At 42.9% G+C, this 23,223-nt stretch overlaps 1 protein-coding gene across 1 annotated transcript in view; it reads right to left on the reverse strand.

Moving 5' to 3' along the window:
* Positions 1-9,766, reverse strand: part of LOC106576501 (sortilin) — a 49,661-nt gene extending 39,895 nt beyond the window's left edge. The window contains exons 1-10 of the mRNA XM_045700021.2: positions 8,837-9,766; positions 8,182-8,244; positions 7,415-7,491; positions 7,214-7,316; positions 6,486-6,653; positions 5,830-5,903; positions 5,227-5,273; positions 4,969-5,105; positions 3,846-3,929; positions 684-744 (exon numbers count right to left, since the gene is read on the reverse strand). Of these exons, the coding sequence (XP_045555977.2) occupies positions 684-744; positions 3,846-3,929; positions 4,969-5,105; positions 5,227-5,273; positions 5,830-5,903; positions 6,486-6,653; positions 7,214-7,316; positions 7,415-7,491; positions 8,182-8,244; positions 8,837-9,082 (1,060 nt within the window). The 5' untranslated portion in view covers positions 9,083-9,766. The remainder of the gene's footprint in view (positions 1-683; positions 745-3,845; positions 3,930-4,968; positions 5,106-5,226; positions 5,274-5,829; positions 5,904-6,485; positions 6,654-7,213; positions 7,317-7,414; positions 7,492-8,181; positions 8,245-8,836) is intronic.
* Between the last annotated feature and the right edge of the window lie 13,457 nt (positions 9,767-23,223).

Below are 23,223 nucleotides of genomic sequence, written 5' to 3' on the forward strand. Positions count from 1 at the left end.
GTAGGACTGAGACAGACATATCAGGATTAGTAGGACTGAGACAGACATATCAGGATTAGTAGGACAGAGACAGACATATCAGGGTTAGTAGGACAGAGACAGACATATCAGGGTTAGTAGAACTGAGACAGACATATCAGGGTTAGAATTAGTAGGACAGAGACAGACATATCAGGGTTAGTAGGATTGAGACAGACATATCAGGGTTAGTAGAACTGAGACAGACATATCAGGGTTAGAGTTAGTAGGACAGAGACAGACATATCAGGGTTAGTAGGATTGAGACAGACATATCAGGGTTAGTAGGACTGAGACAGACATATCAGGGTTAGTAGCACTGAGACAGACATACCAGGGTTAGTACGGCTGAGACAGACATAAGGGTTAGCAGGCTTAGACAGCCATAGATCTAGATGAAATAGATGTACAATTTCAGACACAATCGGTGCTGAGCAAAATACATGAGTAAACTTTAATGTTTAATCTAAAGACCATGTGGCTCATATGTCCTTTGTCTGTACTTGAAAATCATGTGTGAGTGTGTGAGTTAGAATGTGTGAAAGAGAGAGGGAGAGAAAGTGAGATAGAAAAAGAGACTAGAGTGTGTGCGTGTGACAGAGTGTCTGTAAGATATGTGTGTTTGAGTGAGTTGCGATGACGCTCACTCCTTTCCCCTACAGTACCTCCTGGATTGTCCACATGCATGAAGATCATATCCTCATCCCCATCCAGAACCGAGTAGAACTGGAAACACACACACGTATACAGGTGAGAAAATGAATCATTAAGACGTGTGCAACTGTTTGCGTTATTGTAACCCATGGCATGCAAGCGACATCCTCTGTGCGTGTGTGTGCGTGTGTGTGTGTGTGTATGTGTGTATGTGTGTGTGTGTGTGTGTGTGTGTGTGTGTGTGTGTGTGTGTGTGTGTGTGTGTGTGTGTGTGTGTGTGTGTGTGTGTGTATGTGTGTGTGTGTTATCCCATTTCTAAGCCTTTAATCATCGTGAGAGAATATCTTTGTTTCTGTCTCGTCAGCAAGATACAGTTTGGGAGGGAGTTGAGGGAAAGAGAGGAGAGCAGGGGATCGTATGTGTGTCTTTGTCGGTGGCAAGACCAGGTGTGGGCATCTGTCGTTACGTTATGTGTTGTAATGGAAAGATGCCAAACGGTCTCCTCCTGATATGAGCAAACGTCTTTCAAACCCCTACTTCCTCTTTCAAGAGCTTCTAGACCAGAACCTTGGTGACAGTTACTATATCTTGTAGTTACTTTATCACAATGTGGTTTTTAATCTGTACTATGTCTTGTCAATTGTTGTGACAGATTCTTTACTGTGTACTTGACAAAATGCTGTCACCCTGATCTGGAATTTTAGATATTTTAAAATGAATTTATGACAGAGGGACAGATAGAGGGACAGAGACAGAGGGACAGGGGGAACAGAGAGACAGGGGAAGACAGGGACAGGAAGACAACAGTACAGAGGAACAGGAGAGATGGACAAGGGTAGGATTGTGGCGGTCATGAAATTTTGTCAGCCGATGATTGTCAAGCAAATAACTGCCAGTCTCACGGTTAATGAACGTTATTAATTGTATTATTTTATAGTATGAAGAATACAATCGAACATAGATTCATAAAATAGAAAGGATCTTTTCTCCAAACGATTTCAAAGGAAGCGCGCACATGCGGCTATTCTGTGTTGAGCGGTTAACAAAGAAACTGGTCCTCCTATATGCTTAATTTAGAGTTATTTATGCAACTTTAGCTGTGACACAAACGTCGGGCTATATGTTCAGAGTTTTTATACATTCTAAGGCTGTATGATGCGACTCTAATATTGATTTGAAAGATAGTTGCATGAAAGGCATGAGCTCTTATTTGTTTATTGTCCAAGCTACACACACTTCAGCAGTCTCTCATTCACAATTTGACAAGCCTCAAATTTCCCGGGCGGCATCCCCCTTGTGTGGCCGTAACGCCCCCTAAAAAATCCATGCCTTTGCGGCCAAAGTGGCCGTTGTGCCCTTTGGCTGAATATAATAATTAGAATTCCCTTCTCCCAGCTGCCGTGCTCCGAAGCACCTCTCACTCGCATGGCTCTCTCAGATATCTACATTTTTAATATCCATTGCCCGTCACGTGATCGGGTCCTTCTCACAGGCATTTCAGCTAAGAAGTAGGATACAAGTGAATGAAGACAGACACATCGGGGGACGCAATTCCAAATTCCCAGGCCCATATTGAAGATGTTAGAACTGTCCACTACTTTTCATCAGCCAATAAGATGAGTGGCCCTAACGAACAGCAGAACACTAGCCTATGTCAATCTACTATTCCCCCATATATCACGGATTCCCCCGGTACTGCTGCCCTTCCATGCACCAGTTCTGGAGGTCTATGTCACCGGCCTCTAGGCGTCACTGAGCTGTCTCATTACGCACACCTGATTCCAATTCCCCTGATTAGTAATTGTATATATGTGCCCTCTGTTCACCATTGTCTTGCCGGTTATTGTTCCCATGTACGTTGGTCTGTGAGTACCTGTTCTTTGTTATTTCGGCTTTCGTGCTGCGTGTATAGTGCTTTTTATTACGGGTTTCGTCCCGTGTTATGTTGTGCATTTGTTATTATGGATCTCACCCCGTGTAGTGTACTGCGGGTCTGGTCCCGTGTATTTATTAGAGGTTTTCCCTCGCTCTTTTGTTTGGGTTACACTCCTGTGTTTTTGTTTACGTGTTTGTTTTGGGCTTCATCCCCAGGCCACTTGCATCAAAAAAACTTTTAAAAGCAATAGAGGCAACAGATCAGAACGTTTAGCTTAAAATGTTGATAAACTATTCGGCTATTTCTTCACATTATAAGCGCAGCAATCAATTAGCGGGAAAACTGTCCTTGAAAGTGACGGCAAATGTGATTAGGCATACAATGGTGTATTATAAAGGCGCATTTCTATGGTGAAAATGATCTTCCCCAAACTTGAAACTCACGTGCAGCGTAAATATGCCAGTTTGGCTCTATAGAGCGGATTAATATGCCTGATATGCCTGATTTTTGGAAGTTATTTGGCTACTTTAGTTGTGATACAAACATTATCAAAACATATAGGCCTATGGGCTAGGCTACATGAGGTGTGTGACTATGATTTGAAAAAGTCGCAAAAAAAGGCATGCACTGTTTCTTGCCTTACTTATTACTGCACAAGCTGGGCATCATTCACAACTGATAATATATCATTCAGAAGTGATAGGCTTATATTGTCATCCATCAGACTATTCTTAATCTAATGTTATCTTTACATACTAAATAATATATGTCTGAAATTAGCTTTGATTTAGAATGGGCCATTATCATGCACCTGTCTCTGACCAGAGGCATGGGGAAATACTTAAATAGAAGACCCTTTTCCCATGGTTCATTTTCATGCCAGCCAGGTAGGCTATACTCCTGTTGTAAAGCAAAGCAATGTGCTTAATATTAGGAAAGTTAATAAATATAGTAGGCCTAGCCTATAGAAAGCTGATGGGATCCTCCTCTTTTTAATAGAGGCCATCAAAACTCTGTTTTCTCACACAATTGCATAGCTTTTAGAAATGTTGCAGTTAGTAATTTATGTAGGCTACTAATGACCATCAGCAGCATCAGAGCTTGCAGAAGCCTAATTACCATGACTAAAAGGTCACGTGGAATTTGACTGCCATCATTACTCATTACCGGTGTGGCGGTAATATGGTTACCATAACAGCCATAGACAGAGGACAATAGAATGAAGTGAGGGCTGAGGGGACATAGTGGGGTACAGAGGGACATAATGGACAGACAGACAGACAAGAGCCTGTCCTACCTGCTCAGTGGAGGCGGAGGGGAGCTGGGCCTTGTTGAAGTGGTCCCCTTGGTCTGAGGACACATAGATGACACGTGGGGCTCCCTAGGAGAGAATCAATTAGTCACAAAACAGATCTAACCAAGGCTTCCTGGGAGAGAATCAATTAGTCACAACACAGATCTAACCAAGGCTCCCTGTCACCACACAGATCTAACCAGGGCTCCCTAGGAGAGAATCACTTAGCCACAACACAGATCTAACCAAGGCTCCCTGTCACCACACAGATCTAACCAAGGCTCCCTGGGAGAGAATCAATTAGTCACAACACAGATCTAACCAAGGCTCCCTGGGAGAGAATCAATTAGTCACAACACAGATCTAACCAAGGCTCCCTGTCACCACACAGATCTAACCAAGGCTCCCTGGGAGAGAATCACTTAGTCACAACACAGATCTAACCAAGGCTCCCTGGGAGAGAATCACTTAGTCACAACACAGATCTAACCAAGGCTCCCTGGGAGAGAATCACTTAGTCACAACACAGATCTAACCAAGGCTCCCTGGGAGAGAATCACTTAGTCGCAACACAGATCTAACCAAGGCTCCCTGGGAGAGAATCACTTAGTCACAACACAGATCTAACCAAGGCTCCCTGGGAGAGAATCACTTAGTCACAACACAGATCTAACCAAGGCTCCCTGTCACCACACAGATCTAACCAAGGCTCCCTGTCACCACACAGATCTAACCAAGGCTCCCTGTCACCACACAGATCTAACCAAGGCTCCCTGTCACCACACAGATCTAACCAAGGCTCTCTGGGAGAGAATCACTTAGTCACAACACAGATCTAACCAAGGCTCCCTGGGAGAGAATCACTTAGTCACAACACAGATCTAACCAAGCAAGAACCACAATGTGGTGTAGGACTGTTGACTGACTGGACCAATGAAAGGCAGAGTGAGTGGAAATAACACAGAATAACACAGAGTGTAAATGATTGTATATGTCAGCTTATATGTTGATACCCGTGTGTGTGTGTGTGTGTGTGTGTGTGTGTGTGTGTGTGTGTGTGTGTGTGTGTGTGTGTGTGTGTGTGTGTGTGTGTGTGTGTGTGTGTGTGTGTGTGTGTGTGTCTCACCAGTGTCTCCATGACTGAGGTGAAGAGGAAGCCTCCTACATAGCCGAAGGAGAAGATGCTGTGTGCCACGGTGGTGAACGTCTTCCCCAGGTCTTCTGTCCTCTTTAGGAACAGCTCTCCTCTTCTGTCTGCCTCCACTAATGACACAACACATTACTAGACCAGCGCACAAACAGAAGAAAATGAACTTGTCGCTCATTTTTTGGTTTCAAAATGTTTTGCTACGGTGTGTACTAATGAATACGACCCTGCTCTCACCTGTTCCTTTGGGACTGAAGCTGAAGAAGAGAGTGATGCCGGAGCCCCTGACAAAATGAGAGAGAGAGAGAGAGAGAGAGAGAGAGAGAGAGAGAGAGAGAGAGAGAGAGAGAGAGAGAGAGAGAGAGAGAGAGAGAGAGAGAGAGAGAGAGAGAGAGAGAGAGAGAGAGAGAGAGAGAGAGAGAGAGAGAGAGAGAGAGAGAGAGAGAGAGAGAGAGAGAGAGAGAGAGAGAGAGAGAGACCCAGTTAATAATCATATTTATTACATTTTGTTTTTATTTATTACATAGGGGCAAATCCTATAACTTACACTCAAGTAATTTTCACTTGGTCATGCATTGATATCAACCAATGTGAAAATGTGCCTTTAGTGACTTAACAAATAGGAGCTTCTTACTCCTACCAAACACACTACAGTTGCCACCAGACCTGGGATAAACATTCCAAATGTGCTTCATGAGCTCTGTGTGTTTACTACATTGATGTACTGAAGTCAGTATTTAGATTGAACACGACACACCTCCACTCTTTGTCTGGGCACGGCTGATCAAACTGAGCATTGTGGTGTGTGTGTGTTTGTGTGTGTGCCCCGTTTGTTCTCACCACGTGAAAGATTGTGTTCCTTCGTGAACCTTTGTCCACACAGCCCCAAAGTCCAGAGAAAGCCACAGGCCGCCCTGCAAGTGAGAAAAGCATAGGAGAATGTGTTTTTAATGCTGGAATATGTAACTTTTTGGGTGACCCGACCAAATTCCCATAGAAATGTGAGTTATAGGTCTATAATTCTAATTGAAAGCAATCTTAAGAAGCGTTAGATCTGTTTTATCTGTGCTGCTTCCTGTTATTAAGTTCCGTTTTTGCGTCTTTTACTTTTGGTTTTGTACACCAGCTTCAAACAGCTGAAAATACAATATTTTTGGTTATGGAAAATATATTTCACAGCAGTTAAGATGGTACAATGATTATCTACACTAGACTTGCTTGTTTTGTCACATAATTTGAAATTAGGTTAACTATTATAATTTTTTCTACCAGGAAATGGCAGAGTGATTTGTATGTATGTATGTATGTATGTATGTATGTATGTATGTATGTGTGTGTGTGTATGTATGTATGTATGTATGTGTGTGTGTGTGTGTGTGTGTGTGTGTGTGTGTGTGTGTGTGTGTGTGTGTGTGTGTGTGTGTGTGTGTATGTGTGTGCCCATGAGGTGAGTGTGATCACAAAGAGATAAAGAGCATGTTTGTTTATTTACTCACATCTATGCTGATGGCCACTAAGTACTCGGGATTCAAGAAGTGGAAGGTGATTGGCTGGGCCAGGTGAAAAGGCAGCTGGACAGACTTAAACGACACTCCGGCGTCAGTTGAGGTAAAGATGACGCCACCGGGGTTGTCCAAAACCGGTGTGTCTGCAGTCAGAATCACCTGTCAATCAGAACACGCATCGGTGATTGGAGGTTGCCTTAACGTGCATCTCAATAGTCTAAACTGGCTTCCTCCCCTTGTCTTCTCTATTGTCTTCATATAAATCACCTCCCCCAACATAAAACTATGAGGCCTCATCCTGAGGTGTACTCGTTAGACGCCAAACAGACAAAAACAAACTGCAACAGATCTGAATTTGTCCAATAAGAAACGCTTGTTTTTGCTGCTGAACATTTTCCGTTGCAGATTGTTTTGCTACGTTGTGCCCTAATGGATACCACCCTGATGTGGTTGTTTAGGAGAAATGGGTTTGGTAGTTTTGTTGTTCTCACTGCCTAGTCTTCACACCAGTGTTCTGAGCAGCGTGACCACAGTGGCATGTGACCACAGTGGCATGGCTCAAGCTGATTGGACAGCAAGAACCAAGACGGCTGACGTGTCTGCACATGCACAACAGACAGTCACAAACACACACACATACACACAGACATACAGACACACAGCGTCTGTCATCAGCCAGAATGCTTTCCTGCATGTACACTTGTGATCAGGCAGCTTACCTGTTGAGAGTTCCCTGGTCCAGCCAGAAGTCCAAATTCCTTCCTTATGAAGGTGTTGTTGATGAGATGAGAAATATCATGGAAAGACTTGCCATAGTCTGCACTGAGAGGGGAGTATAACAGGCCAAAATGTCAGAACACTGGCTCAGTTCATCTAGAGACACAAACAGACAGACAGATATATTGCCACCATCCACTAACCTGCGGTACAATCGTGAAGAACCGCCCTCGAAGAAGGAATCTAGAGGAGCACTGATTGTAGACAACACCAAGATCACCTGGTGGGACACAAATTAACACTTGGCTAAACTTCACCATAACTGTACTATTACCAGTTTATGCACAGTTAGCAATTACCATTTATCCACCTGTCATTACAAGCAATCACTCAATCACTCACTCAATCAACAAATCAATAAATTAAACAATCACTCACTCAATCACTCACTCAATCAACAAATCAATAAATTAACCAATCACGCAATCACTCAATCACTCACTCAATCAACAAATCAATAAATTAACCAATCACTCAATCACTCACTCAATCAACAAATCAATAAATTAACCAATCACTCACTCAATCACTCACTCAATCAACAAATCAATAAATTAACCAATCACTCACTCAATCAATCACTCAATCAACAAATCAATAAATTAACCAATCACTCAATCAATCAACCAAATGTAAAAACTGTTGTCAAAGGTTTAAAAGGTTTCCTCTCTCCTCGTCCCCTTTCCTTTCCTTCATCTGCATCGATGTGAGAGAACTGGACAGGTGAAAGCAAATTCCCTGTTGGCATCTATCACGTTGCCTCACTGTCTGGTTATCGCAGTTGAAAGAGAGGAAACGAGGTGAGGAAGCTACTCCAGCGTAATGAGCTGCAGCCCTTTCAGATGCACCCAATGAGTGATGATGACAATGATGCTACATCCATCATCCATTTAGTGACGACCATACGTACTCCTGTCCCGTCTCCAACCCATGTGACAGTAAAACTGGAGCCATCATCACCATGAAACCCTGTCTGAAGGGAGAGAGAGAGAGAGAGAGAGAGAGAGAGAGAGAGAAAGAGAGAGTGAAAGAGAGATAGAGAGAGAAAGAAAGAGAGATAGAGAGAGAGAGTGAAAGATAAAGATAAAGAGAGAGAAAGAAAGAGAGAGAGAGAAAGAGAGAGAGCGAGAGAGACAAGATGAGGGACAGTGTCTGACAGACCAACCAACCTGCACATGTCCTCTATTCTTATTGCTTTTATTCAATGTATGGTTATTTTTACCCTCGGTTATTTTTGTTACTGTTGTCCAGTTGACAATATTGATTATTATTAATTATGTAAATATTGTAAATCTCCAAAGAAAGCTTTGGCACATTGTCACGTCATGCCAAAAAAGCAATTTGAATTGTATTGAGAAAGAGAGCGAGTGAGACTCAACTTAATAGTTTTCCTCACATACACCCATAACATCACACCTTCAAAATCATGAATAAAGCAAGCATTAATCATGATGACATTTATGATACATTTGCATTTATTTATGCTATTGCAAAAGTAAAACTGCGTTGTTGATGCTATAGTAATTGATAAAGTACGTCAAAAACAGCACTGACATAGCTCTCACCTCGTGTGTATTTTGATCCAACACCCGGTGTTCTAATGGTGTGAGAGGGAGTTTACAAGCGGTGAAAGTGGGTCTTGGAGAAGCTGTGGTATCCCTTTCTGGCCGTGAGAGGACTTGGCGTTGGTCCCCACCTTGCTGAGTCTGATGGAAAGACACCGTTCTCCGGTTTCGTTGCTCTTTGCACTGACCCCCCACACCCAGAAGAAGAAAGCATGCCCCACCGAGGACCAAAAGTCTCCAAGTCATTTTGATGTGGTGGGCTAAATAACGGTAAAGTCCCAAATCCCACAGTTCGGGTCACGTATGATAGACCAGCACTGCCTATCGCTTCAAGCGACAAATGACAAGTGTCGCACTTGAATGGCTGGGGGACGGAGAGACACATGTATGACGAATCATTTACATAAAATCTGCTGCCAGTGGGTATATCAACGGTTGTTCGCCCCCATGCCGCATCCAAGTGATGTCCATATACTGTATATATAGGCTACAAAACCTCCTTCACATCAGCCACTATAACGCCTTTGCAAATATTAATAGTAAGCTAAGCCTATAGCAGCCTATGATTTATGTCAATGCTATAGTAGCTATAGGCTAAATTCCCTGTAGCATAACAAGTCATTTATGTATTACAAGTGTGAGAAAAGTATCTCCCACCATAGCAACACATCTACAGTAGTCTGCAAAATATTACTACATAGAACTAAACAACCTGCCTAATAGATGTAATGTCATCAGCAACAATTTATGCGCTTCTCCCTTGTCCCGCAGACAGTAAAACAACTGTTGAACACCGCGAGATGACGCAGTTGGCCTATAAGAGAACACTGTAGCCTCTCGTACCAATTCCTTCTGGGATTTTTTTTTACAAATTCATGTAGACAGTGATGCCAATTTAGCAATTTTGTTGCTAGATTTAGCAACTTTTCAGACTACCCTGGCAACTTTTTTTTCAAACAGCACCTAGCAACAAATTTTGCTACTTTTAAAAATATATTTGGAACTTTTAGCAACTTTTGAAACGTGACTCAAACGCTAAAACGCACGCAATTTCCCTCTAAATGACACAAAACCGATCCGGTGACTGCTTCTTCCCTAAATAGTTCTTGCATAGTTTGGAGCTGTGCTTTGGGTCATTGTTCTGTTGAGGACACTGGCGCCGTCCTTAGGGTATGGCACGGCGTTCCAAAATTGAGTGATAGCCTTCCTTCTTCAAGAAGGATATTAGTAACATTAACAATCTGCCGTTTCTAGCTACAATAGTCATTTACAACATTAACAATGTCTACACTGTATTTCTGATCAATTTGATGTTATTTTAATGGACAAAAAAAATGTGCTTTTCTTTCAAAAACAAGGATATTTCTAAATGACCCCAAATTTTGAACTGGTAATATATATATATATATATATATATATAATTAATTACATGTAATTATTTTAAGAATGTTACTAATAACAACAGATTAAACACATTTTGGCCAAGGGATCTGTGGATTAAGTTCAGAGGGTACAATACATGTAGACCTAATATTATTCATCTACAATTCAGGTTGGTAGCCCTGTCCTGCAGTCAAATGACTAGTGGCCTCATGGGTGGAATGTTATTCATATTTTTCATAAATAAACCTATTTTTTTTTAAACAACTGGTTTTGTTATATTTCAGTCTTCTGTGATGTATATGAAGTGTAATATTGGGATGCAAACTCAAAATGTAATATATTTCAACTCTATATCTGACATAGTACAGGTGTCTCCTTTTGTTAAGCCCATAACCATGTGTGTGAGCTGTATACTTTTGTTTCAAAGTAGATTTGTTTAAGACTACCAAGAAACACTCTGTGACCCTGATTTAGCCCACTGCAGTAAAAGGTTAACCCTGGGTAACATGGGCATGGGAGGCTCACAGGGATATTGGTATCCACAGTACTCCACCAATTATCAATTATTTATTTTTTACATAAATGCACTGCAATTTTTTTATATTTTTTAATTGAACCTTTATTTAAGTTGGCAAGTCAGATAAGAACAAATTCTTATTTACAATGACGGCCTACACCGGCCAAACCCGGGCGACGCTGGGCTAATTGTGCGCCGCCCTATGGGACTCCCAATCACGGCCGGTTGTGATACAGCCTGGTTTCAATCCAGGGTGTCTGTAGTGACGTATTAAGCACTGAGATGCAGTGCTTTAGACCGCTGCGCTACTTGGGAAAAACTGCAAAATGTGTGTAGAATTGCAGGATATTGGCTTTAAAGTTGGAACAACAAAAAATCTCTCTGCCCCATGATAAAATACGTAGAACTGCAAGAAATTAGCTAGAAAATGCTAAATGTTCTCTCCGATGCCAGTAGGTGGGCCTTTAAAATGTTCCATCACAAGGCCTGAGACATGGTTCGTCCAGCCATGTACAACACTGGAGTTGTGTTCTGATTATCAGGGGGGTCCCTTACAAATTTGCTATCACAAAAGGGTTCCCCGGCCCCAAAAAGTTTGAGAACCCCTGTTATGCCTAGATGCAGGCTGAACAGATATAAACATGATTTTGTCCCCATGTCAATAGATTTTGTAAACAGCAGGGGAAACACAGAGGTTGATTAGGGAGATAGCAATAATGGACTGGAGCCTGGCCTGTAGGACTTATATCATGTGGAACCTAAGTCACAGCCTTGCTGGCATGAACAACCTTTTTTTGAGTGGGTGTATGATGGGGTGTTATTCTATGTATGTTGTGTCAATTGATTGTATGTATTTATGTAGAATCAGCAGCACTCTTTAATTGTCCAAGTCAAATTTCTCCTCTTGGTCAATTTAGTATATCAAATCAAATCAAATGATATGCAAGATGAGAGAGCAACTTACATCTTAGATGCAAGGGCATAGTACAAAATGATGTGGCTAGTAGCACCAGTGGCTAATAGCCTGGCATAAAAGCATCGCATTTCAGTCAACAGCAGCGTGGTAGCCCCAGTGGCTAAAAAGACCAACCTAAAGACTAGAGTCATTCTGAATGATGTAAAGGCCTACATCATTACAGATACATAAACTTTCAGTTGAACATTGACAATAGTTAGACATCTACTTTGTCATGTTTTCTCATCATTTAGCATTTTCAGTTCATTTATTTTATTCTGTTTCCTGTGTGATCTGTGATGGAAAACACCTGTAGCCTATAATATACCCTATTTTATGCTGTGTGATCAATGAAGCAGGTTACTCATGTTACTGTATATTTGAAAGCAACGCTACAGTGGGGGAAAAAACTATTTGATCGCCTGCTGATTTTGTACGTTTGCCCACTGACAAAGAAATGATCAGTCTATAATTTTAATGGTAGGTTTATTTGAACAGTGAGAGACAGAATAACAACAACAAAAATCCAGAAAAACGCATGAAAAAAAATGTTATAAATTGATTTGCATTTTAATGGGGGAAATAAGTATTTGACCCCCTCTCAATCAGAAAGATTTTTGGCTCCCAGGTGTCTTTTATACAGGTAACGAGCTGAGATTAGGAGCACACTCCTAAAGGGAGTGCTCCTAATCTCAATTTGTTACATGTATAAAAGACACCTGTCCACAGAAGCAATCAATCAATCAGAAATTATGTAACTTTCTCAAGGGCACAGACAGATTCCCCCCCTAGTCAATTCGGGGGTTGAAACCAGCGATCTTTCAGTTACTGCCCCAACGCTCCGCCTGCTGCCCTACCAAGTATTAGTATAGAATATAGTGGATAGAACTACATCGTAATAGCTGTCCATATGACCTAGTACTTTAGTAATAGCCTACTATAAACATCAACTAGGGTGTTCTTCAAATGTGCAAAACAAGTTAAACAACTCATCAAACCCGTAGTGAACTGTATAAATCAAACCCCACTGCGCACGGGGTTCGACGTCTAGTTCTGAATTGCACAATTCAACAAAAAATATCACCATGTCATTGGATTCAGGTTAAAAACGAGACAGAGTGGCCATACATTGATGACTTTTTACAAATCCAATCAGTTTTCCACGCTCATTCAACGTCATCACATAGATTTTTCGGGGGTTGAAATGACGTGGAAACAGCGCTGATTCAACCAGGTTTTGGCCAGTGGGAGTGGGACACCAACTAGTGAAACTGAAAGCGAACCACGATGAAAGGCTCAATAATGTTATTGTAAAAATCAGTGTACACATTGTACAGTGCAAGCAGTAATTGACAAACGAAAACATAACATAAACCAAGCCTGTCCGTGTTAATTCTACTCCACATTCTTTCCTCATCAGGATCCAATGCGTTTGGTACTCTCTGAACCTCTTGAATGGGTTGAAGACATCCGTATGTCAGTACTGCTGTCCAACTGTAAATATTCTGCCGCATCCGCGCCTTGGACATACATGAGACCACCAAATGAATCCACCATTTCCATCAGCGCGGCTAGGACAGTGAACGCTGTCCCGATAAAAAACATCTTCAAGACGTCTGTCATCATAGCTTCTCCAGTGAAATGAACGTGGTTGGACAACCGCAGCGTCACCTTCACAAATAGAAATAATATTAATTACATGTGTTTTGTTGTTTGTACTCTTTTCCATGTATTTTCCAAAACGTATACTAAATTACTATTACATAACCGGAAACACAACCCCACATTAACCGCGTGGTGGTAAAGTACAGTACCAAAAGGAACGCTGCCAGAAACTGTTGAGTACTTACAATATGCCTGCCGATTTTCAACTTCAACTTGTGCAGAGTGGGTTAACTACCTATCCAAGGTTGGCGTGGAAGACAGACTTTCCTTGCTAATGACGACACAGTCTTTAGATATTCCTCAAGTTTTCTTTAAAACAATCGAGGTAAATACGTTACTCTCCTCTTGATATCAGACAGCAATGTGGCAATGTGATGATGCATCGCAGCGCTCCCTTGCTTCAAAGCTTGTGTGTAATGACATCATCAAATAGATGGGAATGTCCAATTCTTGATACATAGGCGTGCTAATGATTTAATTTTAGTCTCTTTCACAGGTAACTCACGCAAGATGGCAGAAAAGGCTACTGAAGTCTGATTGGACTTGGATGGACTACTTGTCTGTGTGATAAGACAAGTGCTCTACATATTTTATATTTAGCCTATTCCCATCCCACCAAGAAATAACATGACATAGCAGTTAAGAATGTAACCACTGTAGACTCTTTAGTTGTTTGACAATCCACTCAATAAGTAGCTCTGGGAAGTTAGGAGTTGTTGCACAATGCATTCTTTCCCACAGTTCTGAGACCCATTTTGCTTTAGGCTACTTTCTGTGTGCGTCAAAGAGAGTGATTACACATTAATAGGTTCAGCTTTATACTCTGTGGTTTGCTTTTACAGTAATATTAACATACACCCACACCCTTCTCATCCCCTTGAGTAACCTTTCGGCTTTCATATATATCAGACAGATGTACACTGACATGGGGACTTCCACATTAGGCTGGTGATTTGGGTACTAGTTTCACCCAGCAAATTTCACAATTTAAGCTTCAGCTTTCTGTAGAATCAGTGAATCAAACAACCAATGAGTATTGTTGTAGGCCTATTGTGGCCTGTCTCTTGCTATTTGCGGTCAGTCAGTCATACACTCTCATGTTTCTCCAAGGACTTGACATTGACCACAGGGAGCAAATGGACAGAAATTCACTGAGCTGCTAAAGGCACTCTGGGTAAAAGTTAACCAAGGATGGGACTTACTGGTTAAATAAAGGTTAAATAAACAAATAATATTCTGAATAATAGCATATAAATTATATGACTTGCCTTTTTTAAGGTCCCCCTTCAGGTCCATTTTTAAATGGGTCACATTGTTTTGTTTCTGGTCACGCCCACAGGGCAAAAACTGGCTGAATCAACGTTGTTTCCATGTAATTTAAACAACAAAACATTTAAATTGCTGATGTTGAATCAATGTGGAAAACTGATTGGATTTGCAAAAAGTAATGAAAATAAAATATGTTTTCCCTTTTTTTCAACCTGTCCAATGACATGGTGACATTTTTTGTTGATTTCAAGTTGAATTCACGTTAGTTGACAACTCAACCAAATGTAAATCAAAACTAGACGTTGAAAGGACGTGCCCCTGTCTATCCCTAAAAAAATGAATACAAATTGTGCTGTCTGGTTTGCTTAATATAAGGAAATAGACTTTATACTTTTAAGTAGTATTTTACTGGGTTACTTTCATTTTTACTTGAGTCATTTCCTATTAAGGTATCTTTACTTTTATTCAAGTAGGAAAATTGGGTACTTTTTCCACCACTGGGCAAACCCCACCTGACATAATATAGAACCCTAGAAACCCCAGTAAACTACAACTGTAAACTGTATTAGTAGGCCTAACGGTATTTTCTATAGGATAGCTCTCCAAAGATGAGTCACACCATATTTAATATTCTTGAAGCTAACAAGGACCTGCCTAAATGAGTATTGACCCATAGCACTCACGTCTGTAGCCATGAAGTGCTTTGAAAGGCTGGTCATGGCTCACATCAACACCATCATCCCAGAAACCCTAGACCCACTCCAATTTGCATACCGCCCCAACAGATCCACAGATGATGTGGTCTCTATTGCACTCCACACTGCCCTTTCCCACCTGGACAAAAGGAACACCTATGTGAGAATGCTATTCATTGACTACAGCTCAGCGTTCAACACCATAGTGCCGTCAAAGCTTATCAATAAGCTAAGGACCCTGGGACTAAACACCTCACTCTGCAACTGGATCCTGGACTTCCTGACGGGCTGCCCCCAGGTGGTAAGGGTAGGTAACAACACATCCGCCAAGCTGATCCTCAACAAAGGGGCCCCTCAGGGGTGCGTGCTCAGTCCCCTCCTGTACTCCCTGTTCACTCATGACTGCACGGCCAGGCACGACTTCAACACCAGCATTAAGTTTGCCGATGACACAACATTGGTAGGCCTGATCACCGACAACGATGAAACAGCCTATAGGGAGGAGGTCAGAGACCTGGCCGTGTGGTGCCAGGACAACAACCTCTCCCTCAACGTGATCAAGACAAAGGAGATGATTGTGGACTACAGGAAAAAGAGGACCGAGCACGCCCCCATTCTCATCGACGGGGCTGCAGTGGAGCAGGTTGAGAGGTTCAAGTTCCTTGGCGTCCACATCACCAACAAACTAACATGGTCCAAGCACACCAAGACAGTCGGTGAAGAGGGCACGACAAAACCTATTCCCCCTCAGGAGACTGAAAAGAATTAGCATGGGTCCTCAGATCCTCTAAAGGTTCTACAGCTCCACCATCGAGAGCATCCTGACTGGCTGCATCACTGCCTGCTATGGCAACTGCTCGGCCTCCGAGAGGCTCCAAGAGGCTTCCTCCAAGAGGCTTCTTAACAGCTTCTACCCCCAAGCCATAAGACTCCTGAACATCTAATCAAATGGCCTCCCAGACTATTTGCATTGCCCCCCCTCTTTTACACCTCTGCTACTCTCTGTTGTTATCATCTATGCATAGTCACTTTAATAAATCTACCTACATGTACATATTACCTCAACTAACCAGTGCCCCCGCACATTGACTCTGTACACGTACCCCCTATATATAGTCTCGCTATTGTTATTTTCCTGCCGCTCTTTAATTACTTGTTAATTTTATTTCTTATTCTTATTCATATTTGTTTCTTTAAACTGCATTGTTGGTTAGGGGCTCGTAAGTAAGCATTTCACTGTAAGGTCTACACCTGTTGTATTCGGGCACATGTAACTAATACAATTTGATTTGATTTGATTTGACTAGGGAATGCCCAGACAAATGACTAGTGGCTTGTCCTCAGAAGGTATGCATGGGGGAAATCACAGGGGATATTGCATTAAAAGTCCATGACCACTAGATGTCGATGATTAACAGTAGAACACCAGGGCACCAACCTGGGCCCGTTTTATAAGCGTCTCAGTGTATTAGGGAAAGGGGAATACCTAGTCAGCTGTACAACTGAACACATTCCACCGAAGTGTGTCTTCTGCATTTAACCCAACCCTTCTGAATGAGAGAGATATATTTAACAATGCCTCAGAGTAGGAATGATGGTCAAGTATCACTTTTGCCTTTCAGATTACAATGGATCAGATTATCATGGACAGGGGTAGAGGACCTACTCCTAGATCCACACTCCAACTCTGAGACTCTTGATAAATACTGGCACAGGGGTGTCAAAGTAATTTTACTCAGATTACTATATTTCTGTTCCAGCTAATGCCAGCAGGGAAATATAGATGTACATTGCGGGTAAAACGATGACAACCTAATGGCTGCGCAGTACAAAATAACCCAATGTAACACAATATACATTAAACCAGTAACTCAACGAAAAATAAAATCCATTTTAAATACTGTATTCAACGAGGCCATATTGCCGGGGAGGTTGGTGGGAGGAACGGGCTGGAATGGAATAAATGGAATGGAGTCAAACATGTTGTTTCCATATATTTGATGTTTTTGAAACGGTTCCATTTATTCTATTCCAGCCATTACAATGAGCCCATCCTCCTATATCTCCTCCCACCAGCCTCCTCTGGTTGAGAGCTGATGGCCACAAGATTGTGGGTCATATTCAATGCCCTACATTAGACTATTCATTGTCAAAGCCGGCAAACATGAGGATCAAGCAGTGAACGTTTGGACAAAATCTTTGCGTCTAGTGGCGATCCAGCGTAGCAGTACTTGCATTGAGTTTAAATTGCAGGGCTGCACATCTGCGTGCTTTTGCTACGCAACGTCGTTTTGCATCTTGCATTGCATGCATATGTAAGTTAGGCTTTGAAAGATGTGAAGGCCAACAGATAGGATTATGTCTAGAATAAAAGAGAATAAAGTGAATTTGGCAAAGTAGCCTAGTGTAAAGTAGCCAAGGAAGTATTCTGTGAAAAGAGAGCACTGTTCTATCAAAGTGGCTAAATGTGACATGAGTTAGGCAGGGGGACTCTATATTCAGGTCACCTGATGGAGGATGTCCTCAGTCTACACACACACACACACACACACACAGGGCTCGTTTGTTGGGCCCAGTCATCGCTGGGTTGAGGAGTCTCATGCCTGACGTTTGTCTTAGTTCTGCTCAATGAGTGTCCACACAAAGACTGGTCTCATACATTGAGTATACAAAACATTAAGAACACTCGCTCTTTCCATGACATAGACTGACTAGGTGAATTCAGGTGAAAGCTATGATCCCTTATTGATGTCACTATACTACTTCAATCAGTGTAGATGAACGGGAGAAGACAGGTCAAATAACATTTTTTAAGCCTTGAGAAAATTGACATTGATTGTGTATGTGTGCCATTCAGAGGGTGAATGGGCTAGACAAAATATTTAAGTGGCTTTGATTGGGGTTTAGTAGTAGGTACCAGGTGCACGGTTTGTGTCAAGAACTGCAATGCTGCTGGGTTTTTCACACTCAACAGTTTCCTGTGTGTATCAAGAATGGTCTATCACCCAAAGGACATCCAGCCAACTTGACACAACTGTGGGAAGCATTGGAGTCAACATGGACCAGCATCCCTGTGGAACGCTTTCGACACCTTGTGCTTTCGAGTCCATGCCCCGAAGAATTGAGGCTGTTCTGAGAACAAAAGCGGATGGTGCAACTCAATATTAGGAAGGTGTTCTTAATGTTTTGTATACACAGTGTAGAGTGTACGTAACAGTAAATGTAAATCCAGGACACTCAAATGAGTATGATATGTTACGTTTGGTATGGTTACATAAGACTGCAGTGGGCTAAATCACGGTCACACACAGTGACACACACTTTGAAACCAAAGTATACACCTCAACACACATGGTTATGGGCTTTAAAAAAGAAGACACCTGTACCATGTCAGATATAGAGTTGAAATGTTGAGTTTGCATCCCAATATTACACTTTATTTACATCACTGTCACGTCTATTCCCGCTAATCCCCTCTGGCGTTCGACGTCGCCGGTTTACTAACTACCGGTCCTGGCAAATATCATTACGCTCACCTGCGCTTCATCATGAGGCACACCTGGACTCCATTACCTCACTTATTACCTCCCCTTTATCTGGCACTCCATTGTGTTCTTTCCCCAGGCAGTATTGTTTCTGTGTTTCATGTCAAGATGCTACTCCTATGTTGTATTGTTCCGTTTGTTATATTAAACCTACCACCTGCACCTGTTTCTCTACTGCCAGCGTCTGTTTCTACAGCATTAGTGGTTTCCGGTGCCGCGGGGAACTTTACTGACCAGACTGTTGCCTCCTCTCTTAACATCACCTCATACCTGCTCTCCTCTCCTTTCCATGTTCAAGCCCTCGATAATCAGCCATTAGGTCCCGGGACCATCACACACATCACCGAACCACTCACCCTCACTGTGGAGTCCATCCATCAGGAGAACATTCCCTTCATCACCCGTGCACCAGCTCACAAGATCATCCTCGGCCTCCCTTGGCTTCAAAGCCATAATCCCACCATCTCATGGTCAAGGATGAAAATCATGGACTGGGCACCCGAATGCCGAAGGGCCTGCTTTCCCATCCCCTTCGGTTCCACGCCGGTTGAGAGTCCTGTGGTTGCCCTTCAGCCCAACATCCCGAAGGTATACCAGGACCTGGGGAAGGTATTTTCCAAAACCTGCGCCACCTGTCTCCCTCCTCATCGCCCCTGGGACTTTGCCATCGACCTGCTTGCAGACTCTGCGCCCCCACCCAGACGCATCTACCCTCTGTCGGTGGCTGAAACCAAGGCCATGGAGTACATCCATGAGGCGCTCCAACAAGGTTTCATCCACACGTCCACTTCTGCAGGCTTCTTCTTCATGGCCAAGAAGGATGGAGCGTTACGCCCATGTATTGATTACAAGAGGACTCAATGACATCACCACCAAGTACCGTTACCCTCTCCCATTGGTGCCATCAAACAGCTCCGCGTGGCCCGGTTCTTTACCAAACTGGACCTGCGGAGTGCATACAATCTCATCTGCATCCGGGAGGGGGATGAACGGAAGCACGATGTCTGGTCACTACGAGTACTTGGTGATGCCATTTGGCTTAGCCAATGCTCCGTCAGTGTTCCAGGCATTTGTCAATGAGGTGTTCTGGGATATGCTCAGAAGTCAGGTGGTTGTGTATATCGACGACATCCTGGTCTACTCGGCTACCTTATAGGATCACATCGCTCACGTCCGAGTAGTCCTGGAACGCCTTCTGGCTAACCAACTGTTTGACAAGGCTCAGAAATACCAGTTTCATCAGGAGGCTGTCTCCTTCCTATACTACCAAATCAGCCCGCAAGGAGTGAAGATGGACGTCAAGAAGGTAGATGCAGTCAGGTTATGGCCAGTCCCAACCACCATAAACAGGTTACAACGTTTTTTTTGTGGATTGCCAAGTTCCAAGGCCGTTTCCTCAGGAGCTTTAGCTCCATCGCCGCTCCTCTCACCTCTCTCCTCAAGGGTGGTCCCCAAAGGTTGGTGTGGAGTCCCGGTTTACTAACCACCGGTCCTGGCAAACATCATTACGCTCACCTGTGCTTCATCATGAGGCACACCTGGACTCCATTACCTCATTTATTACCTCCCCTTTATCTGGCACTCCATTGTGTTCTTTCCCCAGGCAGGATTGCTTCTTTGTTTCATGTCAAGATGCTACTCCTATGTTGTATCGTTCCATGTTTGTTATATTAAACCTACCACCTGCACCTGCTTCTCTACTGCCAGCATCTACGTTTCAATCAATAACAAAACTGCTTGACATAGAAAATACTGGATTTTTGTTGTAAAATAAATAAATAATAATAATTAATTTTTATTAATAACATTCTACCCATGAGACCAAAGAGGGCGCTTTTGGCCATTGACTGCAGGAAAGGGGTACGGCCAACACCACCTTGCCACATACTGCACATGAGACCCATTATCATTATGGTAATCCAGTGAATGTGTGGGGTGGGGGGGTTCACACACATTAGTACATGAGCGGAAGGGTCACAAAGACAGAGTACAAATAATGGACTAAAGTGACCCAACTCCCTATGCCAGTGTGTGTGTGTGTGTGTGTGTGTGTGTGTGCGTGCGTGCGTGCGTGCGTGCGTGCGTGCGTGCGTGCGTGCGTGCGTGCATGCATGCATGCATGCATTTGTATATATGCTTTCGAGGTAAACAACACAGAGAGGCACATCTGAACTTGAATTGACACGCATATCACATAGATAGCAGTGTGTGATTTCCACGAACGTTTAGAGTAACAAGCGTGCTGATCTCACGTTAGGCTTCGGCTCCAGTGTTAACCTAGCTGTGAAAAGAGGGTTCCATGGAGAGGTTGACTGGGGGCTTGACTGCACAGACAAGGATGGGGCGTTGCTATGCTCTCCACGGGCAGCATAAGAGGATTTTCCGTCCTCGAGTCTGAGCAACTGTCACAAACACTCAGTCACCTGTTTCTGATCCCTTTCAGACACCAGGTCTCGAGTGGGAGAAAGGGGTGATGGGGAGATACCTCTTTCTCAGTGGTAGCTATTTCTTTCCCTTTCTCGTCCTCAGCCTCTTTCTCTGACATTGTTTAAAAGAAATGAAGAGAAGAGCCCATTTAAGAGATGTTTTCCTCATTGCAACTTTCTGTCGACATATACAGTGCATTCAGAAAGTATTAAGACCCCTAGAATTTTTCCACATTTTGTTACATTACAGCCTTATTCTAAATTGATTAAATAATTTTTTCCCTCATCAATATACACACAATACCCCATAATGACAAAGCGAAAACAGGTTTTAGAAATGTTTGTACATTTATAAAGAATAAAACACAGAAATACCTTATTTACATAAGTATTCAGAACCTTTGCAATAAGACTCGATATTGAGCTCAGGTGCATCCTTTTTCCATTGATAATCCTTGAGATGTTTCTACAACTTGATTGGAGTCCACCTGTGGTAAATTAAATTGATTGGACATGATTTGGAGAGGCACACACCTGTCTATATAAGGTCTCACAGTTGACAGTGCATGTCAGAGAAAATACCAAGCCATGAAATCGAAGGAATTGTCCGCAGAGCTTCGAGACAGGATTGTGTCAAGGCACAGATCTGGGGAAGGATACCAAAAAATGTCTGCAGCATTGAAGGTCCCCAAGAACACAGTGGCCTCCGTCATTCTCAAATGGAAGTTTGGAACCACCAAGACTCTCCCTAGAGCTGTCCACCTGGCCAAACTGACCAATTGGGGGAGAAGGGCCTTTGTCAGGGAGGTGACCAAGAACCCGATGGTCACTCTGACAGAGCTCCAGAGTTCCTCTGTGGAGATAGGAGAACCTTCCAGAAAGACAACCATCTCTGCAGCACTCCACCAATCAGGCCTTTATGGTAGAGTGGCCAGACGGAAGCCACTCCTCAGTAAAAGGCACATGGAGTTTGCCAAAAGGCACCTAAAGACTCTCAGACCATGAGAAACAACATTCTCTGGTCTGATGAAATCAAGATTGAACTCTTTGGCCTGAATGCCAAGCTTCACGTCTGGAGAAAACCTGGCACCATCCCTACGGTGAAGCATGGTGGTGGCAGCATCATGCTGTGCAGATGTTTTTAGCGGGAGGGACTGGGTGACTTGTCAGGATCGAGGGAAAAATGAACGCAAAGTACAGAGAGATCCTTGATGAAAACCTGCTCCAGAGCGCTCAGGACCTGACTGGGGTAAAGGTTTACCTTCCAACAGGACAATGACCCTAAGCACATAGCCAAGACAACGCAGGAGTGGCTTCGGGACAAGGCTCTGAATGTCCTTGAGTGGCCCAGCCAGAGCCCAGACTTGAACCCGAAGTAACATCTCTGGAGAGACCTGAAAAAAGCTGTGCAGCAACACTCTCCATCCAACCTGACAGAGTTTCAGAGGATCTGCAGAGAAGAATGGGAGAAACTCCCTAAATACAGGTGTGCAAAGCTTGTAGCGTCATACCCAAGAAGACTCGAGGGAGTTTGCTTCAACAAAGTACTGAGTAAAGGGTCTGAGTACTTATGTAAATGTGATAATTCCATTTTTATTAGCAAACATTTCTAAAATGCTGTTTTTGTTTTGCAATTATGGGGTATTGTGTGTAGATTGATGAGGGGGAAAAAATGTGAATCCATTTCAGAATAAGGCTGTAACGTAACAAAATGTGGAAAAAGTCAAGGGGTCTGAATACTTTCTGAATGCACCGTATAGGCCTACTATACAGTATTCACTATGTGGGGCCCATGCTGGAATTGAACCCACTACTTTGATGCTATAGCTAGCTCCATGCTCCAGTCAAATGAGCCTTTAACATTCTATTTTGTAAGCTTGTAAAACACTGTCAGGAAGATGTTAAGAGTACAGGCCTCAAACTGTCCTATAT

This window comes from Salmo salar, chromosome 17 (assembly GCF_965601325.2).
Source record: "Salmo salar chromosome 17, fSalSal1, whole genome shotgun sequence".
NCBI lineage: Eukaryota > Metazoa > Chordata > Actinopteri > Salmoniformes > Salmonidae > Salmo > Salmo salar.